The sequence below is a fragment of the Bactrocera neohumeralis genome, chromosome 2, assembly GCF_024586455.1.
Source record: "Bactrocera neohumeralis isolate Rockhampton chromosome 2, APGP_CSIRO_Bneo_wtdbg2-racon-allhic-juicebox.fasta_v2, whole genome shotgun sequence".
Taxonomy (NCBI): Eukaryota; Metazoa; Arthropoda; class Insecta; order Diptera; family Tephritidae; genus Bactrocera; species Bactrocera neohumeralis.
Window position 1 is genome coordinate 21,455,587 of NC_065919.1, and position 21,690 is coordinate 21,477,276.

The 21,690-nt window shown below is 42.4% G+C and overlaps 2 protein-coding genes across 2 annotated transcripts; one reads left to right on the plus strand and one right to left on the minus strand.

Annotated features, from left to right (window-relative positions):
- Positions 1–7: 7 nt before the first annotated feature.
- LOC126751565 (dehydrodolichyl diphosphate synthase complex subunit Dhdds) lies at positions 8–1,207 on the minus strand. Its single transcript, XM_050461932.1, has 2 exons — positions 406–1,207; positions 8–323 (listed from the first exon to the last, which is right to left on the minus strand). Exons 1-2 carry the CDS (start codon positions 1,054–1,056, stop codon positions 75–77), a joined length of 900 nt encoding a protein of 299 aa, XP_050317889.1. The 5' UTR covers positions 1,057–1,207; the 3' UTR covers positions 8–74.
- A 662-nt stretch (positions 1,208–1,869) lies between these two features.
- LOC126751564 (bromodomain and WD repeat-containing protein 3) lies at positions 1,870–15,008 on the plus strand. Its single transcript, XM_050461931.1, has 16 exons — positions 1,870–2,160; positions 2,356–2,414; positions 2,500–2,529; positions 3,229–3,288; positions 4,375–4,621; positions 4,684–4,844; positions 4,900–5,546; positions 5,606–5,702; positions 5,767–6,081; positions 6,160–8,133; positions 8,203–8,462; positions 8,546–8,707; positions 8,773–9,046; positions 10,928–12,412; positions 12,481–12,757; positions 12,838–15,008. The coding sequence occupies exons 1-16, from the start codon at positions 2,115–2,117 to the stop codon at positions 13,947–13,949; spliced, it is 7,206 nt and encodes a 2,401-aa protein (XP_050317888.1). The 5' UTR covers positions 1,870–2,114; the 3' UTR covers positions 13,950–15,008.
- The last annotated feature ends 6,682 nt before the right edge of the window (positions 15,009–21,690 follow it).

A 21,690-nucleotide genomic window follows, 5' to 3' on the forward strand; every position in this document is an offset into this window, starting at 1 on the left:
ATCAAAGTTTAGAATTAGCGTATTTATTTTTAATAGTACTTTCAACATTGAACTCGTAATCAATTTCTATAAAGTTAATTACTTGTAGATAAACTTAAAAGTACTCTTTTTCTGTAACTATCTACTGTACGCAAAAAAAGTTGTACACGGTCAGAGTAGTAATTGCAGTTTTTTGCCTGTTGTGCATGCTCCAGTCGTTTTTGTCGTTTAAATGCTTCTAAACGTATACTTCCTCGTTGATATGCAAATATACCACTTAGAAAATTCCAAAGCGTTATTTCTGGCCAAAAAATATTTGTGAAGTAAATAACTGTCGTCGAAAGCTAAAGAAATATATATGTATATGTATATATATAGTTACATATATGCTAAAAATAGGACCTCGTAAATCAAAGATTAGCCTACCTGCCACATCATAAAATCGCTTATACGCGTTTCGCCCGATGTTCGAAAAAGCAAATCTGGTGGTGGAGAATGTCTTGTATACAGACATTCTTCAATTAGGCGCTCGTTGATATTTTCTGGTTGTAGTTCGTCCCCCAGTTTAAGTATAGTTTCAACAGACTGTGTCATTTCATCTCTCGACGTGTATGAGAAGGCTATATTAAGGAATAGTTTATCATTGTGCTCGGTAATTGTCATAGCTTTTGCAATTAACTTCTGCAAATCCTCAGGCAACAAATTGAAATTTCCAATTACCAATATACGTACTCCATGTTCATTCAATTTTGCTTCATCATTTATTATATTTAGGAATTTTTCTCTCGCCAAATCCAACAAATCCTTCACTTCTTCATCAGATCTTTTGAAGTTTTCGATGCTAAATGCAAAAGCGGTTACTTCCTTTATTCCTATATCCAAGCACCAACGTAAACATTTTGACAACTTATCAAATCCATGCGAATGTCCTTCTATGTTGCGCAAATGTTGAGATTTTGCATATCGGCGATTACCGTCCATTACAAATGCAATGTGTCGTGGTATATAACCACCGGAGCCCATAATTTTCATGGCTAGTATTTCGTGCCATTTGTACTTATAGTCTGAAATCCACATTATCTCAGTTAGTTTTCTTTTATTCCTTTCCCTATAACACAACTTCAATAACACGCATTCCTAACAATAATAAGAAATATAGCTGAAAACTTTTGTGTAATCCACCGTGTCATACTCAATCAATTATATCAGCTTATGAATGACAGAAACAATACTGTCACATGTGACGTCATAAGAACCAATGTAGAAAGTGTCAAACTTGTAAGAACATTTTAAATTAAAGAAGAAAATACTTGTAAATTCGTGAAATAAACTTATTATAATTAATTATAATCAAAAGGTTTCAGGGAGAGAAGTAGAAGATTGTTTCAGAAAAATAATTAGCTCATCTTTAAGTAACTATCTCTAGCATATCGGCAAAATAATTATATATTAGGTGATGCGATTGCAAGTTTTCCAGCAGCAGTTGGTTTTATTGTCAATAAACATATTTATGATAGAATTGAAGTTAATGCTAAAATTAAAGAAGTTTAATTGATTATTTGAATATTAATTTTATTATTATTCTTAATTTCAAACTGTCAAACCGATACCAAATAAAGTAATGAAGAGAAATTGTCGTAAGCTATATTTTTATCATTCTTGATGTCAGCTGACATATGTACATGGTAAAACCAGATATGTTTTTTTAGCAATCAAATATTGCAGCTAAATATATCATTATACTATCGCTTTTATAAACTTAAACAAAATATAACTGTATTTAATATTTTAGAATGAGACAATTTGCTCATGATACACAGAAAAATAATTCCTATATTTAACAATATAATTCATATTACAATGATATAAAAGGTAGTTGTCTCTTTCGTTCGTCTTGAAAATTTGTCAAAGCGGACTCAACAATTTCACCACTCGACCAGGCAAACGAGCGAGGCACGAATCACCGCGAAAAAAGATAGACGACAAGAATATGAGGCGACGAAGATTGCTGCAGCAGAAGAAGAAATTTTTCATTCGCTTGAACGTATTGACTGGGGAAATAATTTTTATTTATGCAAAAAAAAATAACTATAAAAGTAAATCAATGTGGCATTTAATTAAATAAATGTTTAAAAATGGAAAATAACAAACAACTGGTAGCGGAGAGAATTGTAACTCCAGGTAAGTTATGTCAATTTTACGTGAAAAAATTGCAGACCAATAAATGTATTGGCCGACGGTGTTAAAGAACAGTGGAACAAGGAAGAGATTGTCATCCACTTTGTAAAGTGAAATTAATAAATATATTTTTTAAACAACTTCATATATAGTAAAAAACATAATTTTGTTATTAAGTAAATTATTTTCTTCTTACAGAGCTATATTTTCTCATATCCAAGTTCTTGGCTTCGGGTCCGCTCCGTGAAACTGCTGAGGTAAGAGTTGATTGTAAACGAATTATGTGCAATATAATTTATAATAAAGCATAAATTTAATTAAATTTTTTCATATAATCTTCAGGTTCTAGTGCGTGAGTTGGAACAGAAGAAAGTAAGTATGTTTATTATTTGCAATTATAAAAAATGTATATATGAGAAGCAGTGGACATAGTAGTAAAAACAAGCATTTTATTTGTAAACAAACTTACTTGCTTCTACGTTTACATTTTTATGGAAGTCAGAACGACGCTCTTTCCTGGAATACTTGTACCTATTGCCATTTGTACTACGGCTATACTAAATCTGAATTTGTGAATAATTTAGTAAAAAGCCTTAATAAGAAAATTACACTATTTCAAATGATATACTTGTGCATTCTGACTATATCCAGTGCAGGTGATTTTGAGTAAATGAACGTGCTAAAGTCTTTCTTGCCAAATACATACATATATGTATACAGGGAAATGTTTATGAAATCCTTGGATCGCTCCAACACAATATTTCGGTATTGCGATGGGAGTAAATAAAATAAATTTGTGAAATATTAATTTTTTAAAAGATTAATTATAGTTCTTTAAAATTTGGATATTTCAACCAAATTCCCTTTACCTTTTGAGCGAATATCATTGTTTATGTTTTCGTTTTTGTTTTGTTCTTTAATTTCTTACTATTTGCCAATTTTCGGTGCAACTAATTTGCGGCTTTCTTAGAAAGGCTGAAAAAATTGTACAAGTAAAAAAAAATTAATTATTTTTAATTATAGTAAGAAATGCCTAAACAATATTTGACTTTTTTTTCTACATTTTTCAAGGTTTTACCAAGACGGACGGATTGGCTAGGTCATGAACACGAGCAAAGCTTTGCGGAATTGGTGAGTGTAAAATATACGATACGTACATTTTATTCTTTATAAACAAAAAAATTTGAGAACAGTGGGCCGAATAGTTCAAAGGTAACAATTGCGTTTCAATTTTTCAAATTTCAAAAAAAAAAATTAATTAACACTTTAGAACCCAAATTTAACTTTGAATTGTTTACTTTTCTATAATTATTTAATAATAAAAAATATATATTAAACAAAACTAAAATGTAACTGTATTATATGCAATTTGTCCCACTGTACGTGCCTTACACTTAAAATAAGCTCTTTGTTCTCGAGATAAAAGTTCCATTGAGTTATATCGAAGTTATTTATTTCAAAAAAAGGTGTGTTAAATTCTTAAATAATGGTTGCACATTATTTTTTGAGTAAAATACAGATGTAGTAACAATGAGTACCATTGTTGGCACGCTGCTCCGCCATGTTGTTTCGTACGTTAATGAGGGGTTGAAAATGTTTATTGATTGTTTTGATATTCTACAAAAATTAAAAATCTAAATAATTAAAGTTCTTGGGGCTAAGTAATGTGAATTAATTTAAATAAAATGAAAATTTTAATTTTTAAATAATTTTTGACATTTCACTATTTCAACGAGAAGTTCTCTAAATAACTAGAATATTTGATTCCGTTTAAAATTTTAAAGAAATGATTATAATTTTATTAAAAGTAGCAACTAAAAGTTTTCGAAATTGAAAAATATAATACCAAGTAACATGTAGATATGTATAGCTAAACATCTTGCAGCATTCGTCGCTGCATACGATGTTGGCAGACATTTTGACTAGGGTCTTGACGGTTGTCTCTTTTACTTAAATCTTCTATAGTGATGATTTTCACTTCATAAAAAGAGAAAACAGTATATAATCAGTATACGCAGTAATCTTATTAAATATAGTGCTTAAAAAGAGATAACAGTTCTATCGGAGCCGTGGTGGATATTGCGCTTTTCATCTCCTTTTATGCTTTGTCCGTCTTCGTATTTATTTTTAATTTTGACGTATGGTGCAATTCTCATACGTTATTTTGTTACTGCAAGCTTAATATTTTGTGATTTAAAATATAAATATATATTTTAGGAGCAAAAATATGCACATGTTGGACCAAATCATCTTTTAGAAATATGTTGTCGCATAGGACCAATACTAGACAAAGATCTACCTCCTGCAGTATTGGGTATAGTATCCTTACTTGGTACTGGTCGTCAGAGTTTACTAAGGACCGAAGAGAGCATATATCGATCCCGGTCCTTGCTAGATTATTGCACACGTTTACATGGTGTATCACTGCCAGATTCGTCGGTAACAAAACCTATACACAATTTGCGTAAGTAAAAGAAAAAATATATGAGCCAACTTATATTATGTATTGTTTTTTCATTAATTTAGAGAAAGTACTAATTGGACGCGAGTATGGAGGACCAGTGCGTCGGAAATTTTTGGTACCCATCAGTTTATATGGCAAAACCAAATTACTTAAACGGACAGTGGGACATTTGTCATCCGTCTATTGTGTGCTCTTTGATCGCACTGGACGTTATATTATAACGGTAACTATAAAAACACAAAACGTGATCCATAAATAATATTTTTTTTCCTATTTAGGGTGCTGATGATTTACTTATAAAAATATGGTCAGCCATGGATGGTCGTTTGTTAGCTACGTTGCGTGGGGCTTCTGCAGAAATAACGGACATTGCTATTAACCTTGATAATACAATGTTGGCAGCTGGTTCATTGGATCGTATATTGCGTGTTTGGGATATGCAAACTACTTCGCCTATAGCCGTACTTTCGGGTCACACTGGCATGATAACATCCGTAAATTTTTGCCCCTCACCGCGGGGTGATTTAAAATACCTTGTGACCACAAGTACAGATGGTTCAATTGCATTCTGGCAATATTCGACACCGCGCGGTCAGAAAATTACATTTGCACCCAAGCCAATACAATATCATGAAAAGCTACGACCGGGACAAGCACAAATGATGTGTACTACCTTTTCGCCAGGTGGCATTTTCCTTGCAGCTGGTTCAGCAGATCATCACGTAAGGGTATATATAATGTCGGAAGATGGACCCAAACGTATACTCGAATCGGAGGCTTACACTGATGCCGTAGATTCGGTTCAATGGTCGCATCGTGGTTTACGCTTCATATCCGGCAGTAAAGATGGTACGGCACATATTTGGAATTTCGAATCACAGCAATGGAAGAGCACAAAACTTTGTATGACTGAGCGATTGCCGAGGTGAGTAAATAATTATACTGAAAGTTTCTCATTGATAAAATGTAAAAACCCAAATGTAGCTGCCCTCCACCGGAAGAAGGAAAGAAATTAAAAGTTACTATGGTTGCTTGGGATTGCTCGGATAAATATGTCATTACTGCCGTGAACGACTTTACAGTGAGTTAAATGAAATTGCTTGCATATATGCCATATATATACCGATGCATTTTAATATTTAAAGATAAAAATTTGGCATTCTAAAACTGGTAAATTGCACCGGGTATTGCGCGGCCACAAAGATGAACTATACGTACTGGAATCAAATCCGAAAGATGAGCATGTGCTGCTTTCCGCAGGACATGACGGGCAGGTGTTTCTATGGGATGTTGAAAACGGCGTTTCTATAGCCGAGTTTATGAACGATATAGACGGGCAGGGTCATGGTGGCGTATTCGATGCAAAATGGTCGCCAGATGGCACAATGTTTGCGGCTACTGATTCGCATGGTCATCTACTTATATATGGTCTTGGAATTGGCCCAGATAAATACAAAATAGTACGTATAATACATATAATTTATTTAATATGTCACAAATATAATAAAAATAAAATTTCATTATGCTTTTAAATTTAGCTTCCAAATGAACTATTTTTTCATACGGACTATCGCCCTTTAATGCGTGACGCTTCTCAATATGTGGTTGATGAACAAACACAAGTAATGCCACATCTGATGCCTCCACCTTTTCTCGTGAATTCGGAAGGTAACCCCTATCCCGTACAGTATCAACGTTTTGTACCTGGCCGTGAAAATTGTACCCGCGAGCAATTGAGACAAATATTAACAGTTGGTGATGATGGTACCGTTATTGTTCCCAATATCAATGGTACAGCTGGCAACTTCTTACACATTGATCGCCTAATTGCGGTATTGGCTAATCGCCAAGGTACTGCTCCAGTGCCGCCTGCAATGGCAGTTGGAAACAATCTACCAGCCAATCACTCACAACTGGATCGCCTTATAGAGGCACTTGCAAATCGGCAAGGACAAGATCAAGCACCCGACTCTAACAACCGCCCATCAAGTAATCGTTCTGCAGCTGGTGCTGTTGGAAATTCACGCTACAGTTTCGATGATATGCCAGGACGTCAACTTGATACGAATAACACTACTCGACAGAGAACCAGTAGCGTTCGAACATCAGGTGAACATCAATTGGTACCGACAGTTGATCAGCCCGCACAGCCATCACAGATTAAATACTTTCGCCGCATCTATGTGCGTCCTATGAAATACCAACAACTGCAAAATCTAAAGCAAACTGTGTACGCAGCAGGACAGTTTGAGCTGCAGGAGTATAAACGTGAGATGCGCAGGCGACCAATAATGATTAACACTGGGAACGTGGCAAGCGCACAATCCAGTGCCAATCGGCAACGTAATACACGCGGAAATAACGGTGCAGGCGGTGCAGTTCGTTCACGCCGTCGGCAAGGACAAAGCGGTCAATCACAGCCGGCTTATCGTACGCGCGCTGTGCGCGATCAAGAAGAACTAGATGCGCCACCGCCTCCAGAAGAAGAGGAGGAGGATGAGGAGAGCAATTCATCATCGGGCGATACTAGCTACTCAAATGTAGAAGAAAACCTAGAAGAGTCATCGGATGATTCGGACACCGAAAGTTCTGATTATTCCGATTGGGTAGCCGATACCCCTGGTCCGAATTTGGAGCCACCAAAACGTTCAAAACGTAAACCATTGTCGAGAAGACGTACATTTAGCGACGATAGCAGTGACGAGACTACAGAGCAAGCCACGACATCTGCCGGTGCAGCGGCAAAATCTTCTAGGCGAAACAAACGTGTTGTTATACCACCTCCAACACCTAATGGTGAAATACCTGAATTGTATAGGCCAGCCGAGTGGTTGTCCGAAGTGATACCGCGTAAGGCACCTTACTATCCGCAAATGGGTGATGAAGTGGTGTATTTTCGTCAAGGGCATCAACGTTATCTGGAAGCAGTTCGTCTCAAAAAAGTATACAAGCTGACTCACAGCTCGGAGCCGTGGAACTTCCGAACTCTACGCGACCGCGAATACGTACGTGTAATAGGTATCAAATATGAAATACGCCCACCACGTTTGTGCTGTCTCAAATTGGCAATGATTGATGATGATGGCAATATGACAGGCACATCTTTCAAAATCAAATACCATGACATGCCGGACGTGCTCGACTTCTTGGTCTTGCGACAAACTTTCGATTTGGCAGTGCAGCGTAATTGGAGTGTTGGTGATCGCTTTCGTTGTATGATTGGTGATGGCTGGTGGATGGGGCAAATCGAATCACGTTATGCACTTTCAACGGACTTTCCCGATTCGTATTTTATGTGTTTCCGCGTGCGTTGGGATAATGGCGAATACGAGTACATGAGCCCATGGGATATGGAACCGATTGATGAGAATCGTCTACCCGATGAGGTGGGTGGGGCGGTGCCCGTATTGCAAGAAGAGATACGTGCCACATTGTATCAACCGAAATCGGAAGAATGGCATCGCGGTGATCGTGACGGTTCTTGTAGGCGCATCATAAACGGCTTAGAACAGGTAAGGAAGAAGCCATGCAGCAAATTGAAAAAAAAAAAAAAAAAACAAATATGCAAACGAAATTTTTAGGTTATGCGCTTATCGATTGCCGAACATTTTTTGGCACCGGTTGATTTGAATGTATATCCTGATTACGCCTATCTGATTGAGTATCCAATTGACTTGACAACGATAAAGTCACGTTTCGAAAATCACTTCTACCGGCGCATTACTTCAGCTCAATTCGATGTACGCTACCTTGCTACAAATGCAGAGAAGTATAATCGTTCACATACTAATATTGTGAAACATGCTCGCATTATAACGGATCTTTGTTTGCGCGTAATAAGGTGAGTAATCGAAAAGTTTTAAAAATATTTTATGCTTTTGGTTTTGTTTTTGATATTTAATGAATAATTTTTTACGCCTTTAGGGAGCCCAACGATATAGATGTTGCAGCTGTTTATCATCAATTAGTTGACGTTTATCATTCATCAGAAACTGAAAACGATAATGAGTCGGATGTGGTGCCTTCGACAAGCACCGGCCCTTCAACATCGGCTGCAGCACGTCAAAAGATATCAGCGACACGCAGGTATGTACACACCATTGCAGTTCTTTAGCGCTGATTGGTTTCATACGAGTTGCATATATTTACAGGTCCAGTCGCATACGTTCAGATGGTGATTGGCGTACGGAATGTCGACAATTATTGGATTTAATGTGGCAGCGTAATGACTCGGTGCCCTTCCGTGAGCCCGTAGATACACTTGAATTCCCCGATTATTTGGAAATCATTGCCTCACCAATGGATTTGCGAACTGTTAAAGAGGATTTACTCGGTGGCAATTACGAAGATCCTTTGGATTTTGCAAAGGATGTGCGTTTGATATTTCAGAATTCTCGCAATTATAACACCAATAAGCGTTCACAAGTGAGTAATGAAATATGCCTGTACATACTTTGGTAATCAAGAGGCTTTGCTTTTGGCTTTTGTGCGGTTTCGGTCCATTTAATTTTGTTTTATTGCTAGTGCTTGCATTCCATTTATATATTTATTTTTCTTTAAAACTAAGCGGAGTACATATTCTCAGGTTATTTCTTATTAATTATTCAGTTTTTGTTTCTTTTTGCCACCAAAACTTTTACACTTCATTTATCTCAATGGTTTTATCGTCTAAATTACCACAATATGTATGTTAAAATATTACTTATTCTTACTGTAAACTTTTAGAAAACGCTGTAAAAATATGTATTTATTTTCTTTTTTAATTTTCATCGTCGTCCATAACCTTAATTTATTTCATTCAAAACATCCTTTCCTATAGCAACATCGTATCTATTTTTTTTTCTTTATTATAGTGGGTTTGATTTATTTACCTCCAATTTTTTTTTTTTTTATCAATTGGTCTTTAAAATTATGCATTTTTTATGTGTATTTTCTTCTATCGAATATCAAGTACCTTTTTCAAAACCAACTTTGTTGTTGACACTCCTTGACCGGATAAAAAATCCGGGTCCTTTCCGGTTACGTAGACCCGACAGTCGTGGGAAACCTTTCGTTGTTTTATTACTACTAAGTTCTGCTTCAAGTTTAGGCCATCATAAAATCAAACTATAATACATTATTATTAATGTAATGTAGTGGCTATGTTCGTCAACTCTAACCACAAACTGCAATCCATTGGTTTCTAAACTGGACTTCCAGATGGCTAATCATCTGTATCTTGGTTTTTAAGTCATCATTTGCTTCGTGTGCTCGAGTTTCAATGCTCTCAATCGGAGAGGATCGTTGTTGTTGTTGTTGCAGAGGACGATTTCTGTCGAGTTGACAGCCCTAGGCCGTGTAAAAATCTGGGTCTGTTCCGGTTACGTAGTTTCGACTGTCGTGGTAACGTCAGTATTGCTTAACTGCCTTATCACACCTTCTAAAACATTCTCCTGGTACACTTTTCTCCCAGTTTTAACACTTTTAATATAGAAGTGAAGAGGTTTAACGCCTTTACAAAAGAATCATCACCAGACCATTACGGCAGCTAGATTGTGATCAAGTTAAGCTCTTAGAATGTGGTTTTGCTTATTAAAAATTCTCTGTGAAAACAGTGAACATTTTTTCGTAAGTATACGAGTAAAATATTATAATTAAATAATTTTCCTATAAAACTAGATGGATAATTATTTTCGTGGATTTCAATGTAAGATATTCAATTGATTCTTTGCTTACCTACGACATAACGAAAATTAGTTTGTAGTAATTTCTTATGTAAAAATCTGCCTTGGTTATTTGTTTATTTTTTGCATCGTTCGTGTGTTTTGTCGACATGTTTTTGAAAAAAAATTGTCAATAATTATATAAAATATCATTTCCTACCTTTATTCCTTGCTGTTTTACTGATTTTTATATACTTTTTTCTGCTTTCCGTTCATTTGATGGAATTTCATTAATAGCATTAAACAAAATTTTATATAAAAAATCATGTTCCTATTGTTAATTCATTTTTCTTCATTCCCACCATGCTTCCATGTATCAATCAAACAATCAATAAATCAATCAATCATGTAAACAATATCATTGCAATGAATGACGATCTCATTGTAGGAAAGTTTAGCGGTAAGGTTGCAATTCACTTGAAACACCAACATAAATCACATTAGCAATTGTACTTATCCTCTTCCCGTCCTCTTAAAACTTCTTCATCTATGTGCTGCTTGTGCCGTCTGTCTGCAACGCAACATACGGCCGCCATAACCTTACTTTTACTTTTACCTAACCACACCATTGTCTTTGTATATCAATAAATACTCTTTGTTTTAGATCTATGCCATGACGCTTCGTCTGAGTGCGCTCTTCGAATCGCAAATAAAGAGGGTGATAAGTAATTGGAAGGCGGCGCGTCGGCGTGCGAATAAGACTTCAGGAAGCGGTGGACGCGGCTCAAGTAGCAGCCCTGTAAAGCGACAACCATCGCAAGCAGCGAAGCGTGCCCGTACACACCGATCTACGCGGCAATTGCATAGCACAGACGATGATGATGATGATGACGACGACGACGATGACGAAGCACCAAGTAGTAGGGGTCACTTGAATGTTCAGTCACGTGCGGGACAACGTCGTGTCGGCGGTGCAACTACGAACAGTAGAAATGGACTACAGCGTGACACTGTACCGACGGCAGCGAGCACATCAGCCGGTTCGAACCGCGTCAGCTCATCCTCCTCATTACAGCGGCGCAGCGGCGAACCGACACAGGCAACGCGCAGCTCACGTCGCAAGGCGGCCAGTCAAGAATTGGATGATGATGATGACGAAGATGAAGAAGAGGACGCTGAAGTACATGTAACGGATGAGCATAGCACTGCCTCGAGTTCCACCTCAGAAGATGATAGTGACAGCGACGATAGTTCAGAGGTTGGTTTAAATGATAGCAACGAAGGGTCAGATAAAGAAATGGGGCGTGGCAAACGTGTCGCAGCAAGGCGACGTAAGCGACGTAGCGATGCAGATGATTCAGAGGACAGCTATAAGCCAGACAATGATAGACGCGGTAATAGGCGAAGTAGTGGTCGGACGCGGGGACGAAAAAATAAAGCAGCAAAGAAGACAAGTCGAAAACAACAAGATAAACGCCAACAAGCTACGCGCAAACGTCGCAATCGCATTGAAGACGATGGCGACGAGGACTATATGGAACACAGTAGTAAGAGAAGTACCACAGCCATGACGAATGGTGGTACGCGACATAACGCCGTTACGAATGGCAATGTACGCAGAGGCAATCGACGACGTTTGCAGTCGTCAGAGGACGAGCACACCGATATGATGGCAAATCATACGAGTTCACAGCCAGATGAGAGCACACAAGATACGATTACCGGGCATACGGCGGCAGGAATGTCAACGCCTAAAAAGCGTGCCGCCACATCGGGCCGATCGCAACGTGGTAACCAAACAAGTAACGCTGTAGGTGAAAATGATGCCTCGACCAGCGCCAGTGCATTACTGCAACAGAGTCCATCACGTAATACGCGCATGCAAACGAGCTCATCACATTCAAGTGGTTTGGGTTTGGGTACGCTGAGCAATAGGCGTAGCGCCACAGAAATTGATCACAGCTACCATTTGCCGGTGCGCAACGGACGAATTGCCGACTCCGATACAGACTCGCGCGAAGTTGCGGCGAATGCGCGTCCAACCAGGTCGAGCTTTAAGCGTGCAATCTTGGAGTGGGCGCGCACCAGCGATGTAGAAGACGCAGAACAGGAAGCAGTGGACGAGGAGGATAGCGAAGATGCAGAGGAGGTGCGTCAATACAATATTTTAATATATACTGATTGGAATTTTGTAATTTATATATGCCCTATTTACAGATTCTGCCTACACCGACGCCCACAAAGTTAACACCTTCTAAGGCCAACAATGCCAGTAATAGTAATCCATTAAATGGCCCTTCGACCAGTCGAGCTGCTCATAGCGGTGCCGCTGTACCGGTAGCGGTGGGACAAGTGCGTCAGCTGCGCACCAATCGCAATACGGTCGTTGAACCGCTGGACGAGGACGAAGACTCAGATGATGGAGATGGAAGTGAAAATGAACCACTCGTTTCGAGTCAAGGCGCCGGCGCTGCCATTAATGGGCGCATACCTCGTAAGTAAATAGACAAGAAAAATATATAAGAAATTATTCATTTGAATGTTTTTTAAATAAAATTTCGTTTTTCATTAAAGCTGTCAGCTATCCACCAACCCGCAGCACAACTAACACTGCCACGCCGCGGTTGCAAGCGCATGCCGCCGCCATGAGCAACGCGCACATGACCCGCTCACACGCCACATCAACAACGTCTTCGTCAAACGTAACTACCTCCACATTATCAGCGCACGATCACAATTATTTGGGCGCGGAAACTTTAGGTCCGTCCACATCGGCAGCCGCCGGACGCAGCAATACACGTCGTGTACTATCGCGTCATCAGCGTAACGCCGACGAATTAGATAGTAGCGCTGATCCACTAGAGAACATAAGCCTGCTAATGCAAAATCAACGTCTACGTCGTACGTTACCAACATCGACGTCGCAGAGTGCAACCAACGGTGGAACGGTAGCAGCAACGGCGACTACACATTCGCCGCAGCGTACAGTACGGCGTGGACGTTCACGTTATAGTCAAGAAAATTCGCAAACTGCCGAAGATGACGATGACGATGATAACGATGCCGACGGAAGTGGTGGGGAAAACGCCAGCGGTGCTTCCGACGAAGGTACCGATGGTGGCTCGAGTACACATGATGATGTCGATGACGCCACCGATGATTCGGAAGACAATCAACCGTTAACATCGTACGTACCATCTGGGCGGCGGACACGTAATCATGGCAAACCGGCGCGTCGCACCAATCGCCGGCGTCGTTCGGACGACTCATTTGTATGCGACGATGATGATGAAGACTACGAAGTCGAACATCAGCGTCAACGACAACAGGCAGGACCACGTTCACGACGACACAGCGAACGCGATCGTAATGGTGCACAGCGTGACAGTCGCCAACAGCGCGGTTCGCGCAATCTAAAACGGCCGCGTTACAATGAACAGAGCGACGATGAAGGCTCCCACGATTACAATGGCGGACGAAAGCGACGTCGTGATGCAGATGGTGGCGGTGGTGTAGGTGAAGTGGTCGGGAGCTCTTCACAGCGTACAGCGGCTCCGCGACCGTCACGCAATGTCGAATATATGGACAGTTCGGAGGAAGATGACGACGAACAGTTGGTGAGCGTTAGTAGTCGTGGACGCGTACGTAAGATTTCAGCCAAAGCGCGTGGTATCTTCAAAGATTAAAGCCCCTCGTGTATTACCGACTGAGTGATGGCAGTACCGACGCTACAAATTTAATATTTAAAAGCCATTCACGCATACACACACACTCAAACTAATGCATATAGTTAAATGGATACGAAAAAAGAGAAAAAAAAAGCATGATAAATGTGAACCAAGCAGTTTTGAAGATCTTGCTTCTGAATTTGTAATTATTATTATTTCTATATTTTTATGTAATACTTAGCTCGTTTTAGCCGCGCGCTTCCACTTTCTAATACATGTAGTTACATAAATTACTCTCCAAGAAAAATGCGCTATTGTGTGAGTTTGAAAACGCTTTGCAGATTTTTAAGTGCGCGGCTAATTAGTTATTTAAGATTTAGTTAAAATTTATGCTTTAAATATATTTGTACATGTTGGCGATTCGTGGGAATTTGGAAGCTGATAGAGCCAATAAAAAGCGCTTAACAGAAAGCGCCAATGAATATGTAACTTATTTTGTTAGAAATTTTACATTTACTTTAAATGATAACATCGAAGAAGATTTAGCTATTTGCGCTTCTTCTTTAATTATTTGATTATTTAATATGAATTGTTAACTTCCCTGCGTTCTTTACATAAATAAAAATTATAATTTCTCTTTTATCTGAGTATTTAGATGCTTTAAATTCAAACTTCACTTAAATCTCGGAAGAAATATTTATAGGGCTCTCATGCTTCCAATTACCTATTATACATATATTATTAGACCAAATTATTGATTTATATTTAACTTGAAATATGTCATGTATGTCTCAGTTCATTTTCATTATTTGCTGAATTACCGCAGATAGATACATATATGTAAACACACATAAACATACATACATACGTGCATAATTATATACATTATAGTATACCTTCATTTCATACAAAGTAACGCGGCCCATCGGTATTGCCTCTCATCATCACCATACATAATTTTCGTTTTGTTTTTTTTTTCTTCTGACTACTAATAGTCATAACTTATTTCAATGTAAAATTATAATTACTACTACACTTAGAACAGATAAGATCAAATACAAAATAGAAATTTCAAAATTCGATTGCCTTATTATTATCCCCACCGTTGTAGCGACTTTCGAATGGGCGAATACTTGGTAAGAGGAGTGGGTAAGTTATTGTTGTAGCTACTTCCAAATAGACTTCCGGGCGCTAGTGAGGCTATGCGATCCATATCCAGAAACATTGATCCTAGGGCCTTAGTCCTGCGTCTACAGACTGCTGCGCAGTCAATCAGCAGGTGCTCCGGGGTTTCAGGCTCCAAGTCGCAGAACCGCAGCCGGTTCTACGCACCGGAATTGACTCGGATTTCATCCGACCAAGGGCTGTTCTTTCGGCGATCTAACCCCGTTTGGATCGGTAAGTGTTAATTTGTGTTTGTCGTTACTAGAGCAACGCCTTGCAGCAGGGTTGCTCCGTATCCTCCTAACTCGCGCTGGCATTGAGTCCAACCCCGGCCCGGAGGAATTTTTCTGCTGCGTATGCGCAAAACGGCTCCATCCAAACTCCACCTCGGTCAGGTGCAACACATGCAATGGATGGAGCCATCTTAAGACCTGTTCAGGCCTTAAGACACATAGGGAGTGGACCACGCGTTACGTGGCCCCATGTTGCCTGCGCAATACTGCGACCCAAGCCTCTACGGCTGTGCAATCCGCACATAGTTCGCGCGCCGCGCCGCCACCAAATCCGAGTGGCCAACAGAGGACCTCTACGGTCCCTAGGAGCTCAATCAGGCAACATAGCTCCCCCTCTGACTTGTCCCCCCCCAACCTTCATCCCGCTCCAATCCTCGTGCGAGAACCAACCAGCAGCTCTTGGTCCCTCGCACTGTCTGTTCCGTGTGTCAGACCGTCATACGTCGGAACGTGGCATCCGTCAAGTGCAACTCTTGTACTGGCTGGTGTCACTTTTCGGCGTGTTCCGGCCTGCGCACCACACGTGAGTGGAGTGACTCATACGTTGCCCCATGCTGCAGGAGTCTGCCCCCGCAACTCACAACAGTGGCGTCGCCTATTAACACCCCAGCGCGACAACCGCCCCTGCGGGTACTACAGCTGCAACAACTTCCACCCACACGTCACTCCCTCACCCCCAGGATCACCCACGGACACCCGCGACAAACTCGGCTACTTCAATTTAACTGCAACGGACTCCAGAGTAAGATCGAGGAGATAGTTGCACTTATGAATCGGGAACGTCTATCGATAGCTGCGGTCCAAGAAACCAAGTTAAACAGCCGCTCAGATCTTCTGAGTTGTGCAGGTTTCAACGTTATACGTAAAGATCGCGAGCGAGATAATGGTGGTGGCCTAGCTTTCATATTGCACAACACCGTGCAGTATCGTCTAATCGATGTAGACATCGACCCCAGGGATACTACCCTAGAATGTCAGGGTATAGCTATCCGGTCAGGCGATGTCGAGCTCGAAATATTTAATATATACATCCCTCCAGTTACATGTTGCCCAACAGGATATCACCCGAATATAGGTGCGCTACTTCGTGGTGAAAACCGTTTGGTACTAGGCGACTTTAACGCGCACCACGATCTTTGGCATTCCTGCCTGTCAAATGATCGTAGGGGGATGGAGCTGGCGGAACAGATTGACGATTCGACATTCTGCACAATGAATGACGAAGCCCCCACCAGAGTTATGGGCACCTGTAATAGCTCGCCTGATATTACCATTGCTAGCGGTGGTCTGATAAACAGCATAACCTGGCGACCTATGCTAACTCTCGCATCAGATCATCTGCCCATAATTATCTCGATCGAGAAGCCTCCCGATTTTGTTTCTGTGGACAACCGCACCTATTTTAACTTTAACAAAGCTAATTGGGTCGGCTTCACAGAATTTACTGAGAGCACCTTCAAAGCTCTACCTATTCCTATGGACGTATGCGTTGGCGAACGTCAATTCCGCAAGGTGATCGCAGCAGCTACCGCTCGCTTCATCCCGGCTGGAAGAATCGCGGAAATCCGCCCCAATTTCCCAGCCGAAGCAGCCGTTTTAGCTAATGAGCGCGACACCTTACGCCATGCCGATCCCGGGGATCCCCGAATAAGGGATCTCAATTTGGAGATTCGGCGAATGGTAAACCAACATAAGCGGACGAAATGGATAGAGCACCTGAAGTCCTGTAACCTCTCCACCGGAGTGAGTAAGCTTTGGGCTACTGTCAAAGCTCTGTCTAACCCGAAGAGACAAGACGACCGAGTTGAAGTTCAATTCAATGGTCATGCCTCTTCGGACCCGAAGAAGTGCGCGAGCTATTTTAGCCGGCAATTTACACTGCACCCTTCGGTAGACAAAGCTAAACGATGTGTTAACCGACGGCTGCGCAAAATGCCAAACGAAGGCGCGCCACTTACTTTCACCGATGAGGAGGTTCAGGGTGCCATCAAAAAAGCTAAATCATCTAAATCCATTGGCCCTGATGGAATCAACATGCTAATGCTAAAGCATCTAGGCTCGACGGGAGTAGGATATCTCACCAAGGTCCTCAATCTGTCGCTGACCACTCTTCAAATACCCGATGTGTGGAAAGTCGGAAGAGTGGTCCCACTACTGAAACCTGGGAAACCCGCCAACAAAGGGGAATCTTATCGACCGATAACTCTCCTCTCCCCAGTAGTGAAGACACTTGAGGCCTTGCTACTCCCGACCTTCACTCACCACCTGAGCCTAGCCAACCACCAGCATGGATTCCGAAAAGTGCACAGCACCACCACAGCACTTAGCGTCATAAACGCCCAGATAGTTCGTGGCCTCAACCAGAAACCACCCTGCGAAAGAACGATCCTCGTAGCGTTGGACCTGTCAAAAGCGTTTGACACGGTCAATCACACAACGCTACTGCAGGACATCGAAACAACTACGCTCCCTCCAGGGCTAAAGAGGTGGACCATGAACTATCTGAGCGGTCGCCAGTCATCCGTACTATTTCGAGGTAAAACATCTAAACTGAGAAGAATTAAACAGGGGGTTCCGCAGGGTGGTGTCCTCTCCCCACTACTGTTTAACTTCTACATCTCGAAACTCCCACAACCACCAGAAGGAGTTTCCATAACCTCGTACGCTGATGACTGCACGATATTGGCGTCGGGCAATGGAATCGATGGCATGTGTTCGAAGGTAAACAGCTACCTCTCCGACCTTTCTCGTTTCCTCACTGCACGAAATCTCACACTTTCCCCCACCAAATCCACAGCGACCATATTCACAAACTGGACGAAGGAGTATAGACTTGAGCTTAACATTGCAGTCGACGGCGTCAAAATTCCGACTGTCAACAATCCTAAGATTTTAGGTGTAACATTCGACAGTCTATGCTCCTTCTCTCCTCATACGACCGCGATTATCGCCAAAGTACAGAGCCGCAACAAAATCCTCAAGTCGCTAGCCGGCAGCACATGGGGAAAAGACAAAGAAACGTTGTTGGCAACATACAAGGCAATCGGCCGGCCGGTCCTCAATTACGCAGCCCCCATATGGTCGCCTGGATGCAGTGGTACGCAGATGAGGAAACTACAGACCTGTCAGAACACTGCACTCCGGACCACTACAGGATGCCTTTTGATGTCTCCCATTGAACACCTACACAGTGAGACGCTTATGCTCCCAGTTAAGGAGCATAATGAACTCCTCTCCAGGCAGTTCCTGCTGGGATGCTTTCGCAGAAATCACCCCTGCAGTCATCTGCTTGGAGCGGAACCGCCTCCTAGGAGCATCAAAAGGTCATTCCTGGATTACGTCGACGACGTCGTACAGTACGCCGACCGGACTTCGGACGCAACTAACTTCAGACAGGTACTGACCGCCATTCACAGCGGAGCCATTAACACCTTCACCGACTCCCTTCCCGTGAATGGCGTTCTTGGAGTTAAACCACCACCCATCGCAGACGAAGAGCTCCAGCTGCCGCGAGAAACGCGTGTGACCCTTGCGCAACTTCGTTCTGGATACTGTAGCAGGTTAAACTCCTACTTATCCAGAATAGACCCTGACATACCCGACGTATGTCCTGCATGCAACGAGTCTCCGCATGATACTGACCACCTCTTTGCATGCCCCACAAACCCCACCCATCTAACACCCTTCTCCCTTTGGTCCGACCCCGTCGAAACAGCACGTTTCTTGGGCCTACCGTTAGATGACATCGACGACAACACAAATGACATTTACCATCCCAACGGGGATTAGATTTCCGTTAAAACTGGCAAAGACTTCTGTCTGGAAAATGCTTGGGAACTCTCCCATGGGTAAGGAGAGCCTAGTGCGTGGACCCGCGATCCCCGCACCGATTCCCTCCGACATTTTCGAGCCATCGGTGTACCACCTCAGCGTACTATTCCTCAGCATCAGTTCGAGATTGGAATCGTTCCACTCGTCTTTGCTGCCGAGGGTGACCTTAAACTTCTTCTTGAAGATGACTATTTTGGTAGTGCTGTCCCTCGGGAGGAGGGCTGATGGTACATCGCCACTTATCTTTTCCATCCTCTGGGACGAGATTACCCTACCTTTGCCCCACCCCTCTGCCGTTATTTGCAGAATTGTGTGCTTGGCTACCTGACCAATAACCAAGTGAAGCGGGGTAAGCTCCGTCAGAACCTCCAGTGCTGCCGTTGGACAGGTGCGCATTGCGCCCATCATGCAGACACAGGCTAGCCGCTGCAGCTTCGATAACTTGGTCTTAACCGAAGTCTGCGACGCTATTGAGGCCCAGGCCACCGCCCCGTATGTGATTATTGGTCGCACTATAATGGTCTACAACCACCTGAGGATCCTTGGCTTACAGCCCCAGGACTTGCCCGCCAGCCGGTTGCACACCATTAAAGCTTTTGTTGCCTTGACCAGGGTCAGGTTTTCATGCTGCTTCTACCGCAAAGTAGAATCTAGCATCAGACCTAGGTATTTGACACTACTGGTCATTCCTATCTCTCTGCCCCCAAGTGTAAGATTCCTGAGACTGGGTAAGGACCTGCGTCTCGTAAACGGGACTAAGGTCGTCTTGGAGGGATTGATGTTCAATTCAACCTCTTTACACCACATCTTCGCCAGGTTTAGACCTCTTTGTATTAGGTCACAGAGAGTGTCTTCGTATTTTCCCTTTGCTATAATTACAATGTCGTCCGCATGCCCTTGCCAGCGGATCCCATTGTTCGTTAGCAGTACTAACAGGTCGTCTACGACTAGGCTCCATAGCAGGGGTGATAACACACCTCCCTGTGAGCAGCCTCTTGTTGTGCCTAGACGAATCCTCTTATCACCCACTGTGGTCTCAGCAACTCTGGTACGCAATACGGCTTCGATCCATCTGCGCACCGGTGCTGCCACATTTCTTTTCTCCAGTGCCTTGGCTACACTTTTATGAGACGTGTTGTCAAAGGCACCTTCGATGTCCAAGAACGCGCAAAGCATCACCTCCCCATGCTCCAGTGAACTCTCTATTTCAGAGGTTATCTGGTACAGAGCAGTATTGGTGGATCTACCCGCTCTGTAGGCATGCTGAGCCGCATGCAGGGGTGCTCTCTTCAGCACTGTCGACCTTATTTCATGGTCCACGATCTTCTCCATGGTTTTTAATAGGAAAGACGTTAGACTGATTGGCCTGAAGGATTTCGCCAATGAGTAGTCTTTCTTACCCACCTTGGGTATGAAGATCACCTTCGATGTCCTCCATACTTCAGGGATGTACGCCATTGAGAGGCTTTCCCTCAGCAGCCGAATCAGGTGAGGCAGTAAATGCTGCTCCCCCTGTTGTAACAGCGCTGGAAAAATACCATCCCCTCCCGGAGACTTGAATCTCTCAAACGAGGCCATTGCCCACCGGATCGAGTCCGCCGTAAAAAGCTGTTTGGCGATACTCCAATCCTCACGGGATGGCCTGTGGTCATTGGCCACTGGTCGTCCCGAACCGTCTCCGGGAAGTGCGCCCGCAGAAGCTCCGTCGCTCTGTTCTCTGCGCTGGTCGTGAATGTCCCATCTCTTCTTTTGATTGCTACTACTGCGTCGTTTGTGCCTCTAGCCAGAGCTTTATGCAGCCGGGCCGCCTCTGGTGTCGAGGTAACATTTTCGCAGAATCTCCTGAAGCTAGCCTGCTTTGCAGACCTTATCTCCTTATTGTATAAAGTGAGATAGCTCCTATATTCTTCCCAGACCCCCGTACGTTTCGCTTTGTTGAATAGGCTGCGTACTTCTTTCCGGAGGTCTGCTAGTTTCCTTGACCACCAGGGACTGTTTCGCCTGTCTGTGGTCACTTGTAGGGGGCAGCTACGATGATAAGCGTTAATGATAGACTCGTTTAGCTTAGATAGCCTAATCTCCAGGCCTGGGCCTGACACGCTGTTATCAGTCTGCTATCTTCTCTATCACTAGGTTGCTTCCTACTATATATTCTAAAAGGGACTCACCTCTTGGGTTGCAGTTGGTACTGCCCCATTCCACATGGTGGGCGTTTGCATCGCACCCAATAACAAGGGGAAGCCTGTGCCTTCTACAATGCTCCACCAGCCTTTCCCTCGTATCGGTTGGCGGGAGGAGGGTAATCGCTGAGTTATTGTTATTATTAATGTAAACGGCTCCGAAAACTTTAAACTCGTTTTTGTCGAAACGCAGGTTTTAGTGCCCGTTCGGCTTGAAATTTTCACGCGCCATCTCAGATATATTTTATTGGCAGGTAATGATCGAAGGCATACGATTTTAACAATAATTTC

Coding starts and splice junctions, on each gene's coding strand:
- LOC126751565 (XM_050461932.1), bottom strand. CDS start 1,056: ATGTGGATTTCAGACTATAAGTACAAATGGCACGAAATACTAGCCATG. Junction 324..405: donor GCGATTTTATGATGTGGCAG/GTAGGCTAATCT, acceptor ATATTTCTTTAG/CTTTCGACGACAGTTATTTA.
- LOC126751564 (XM_050461931.1), top strand. CDS start 2,115: ATGGAAAATAACAAACAACTGGTAGCGGAGAGAATTGTAACTCCAG. Junction 3,289..4,374: donor AGCAAAGCTTTGCGGAATTG/GTGAGTGTAAAA, acceptor TATATATTTTAG/GAGCAAAAATATGCACATGT. Junction 9,047..10,927: donor ACACCAATAAGCGTTCACAA/GTGAGTAATGAA, acceptor TCTTTGTTTTAG/ATCTATGCCATGACGCTTCG.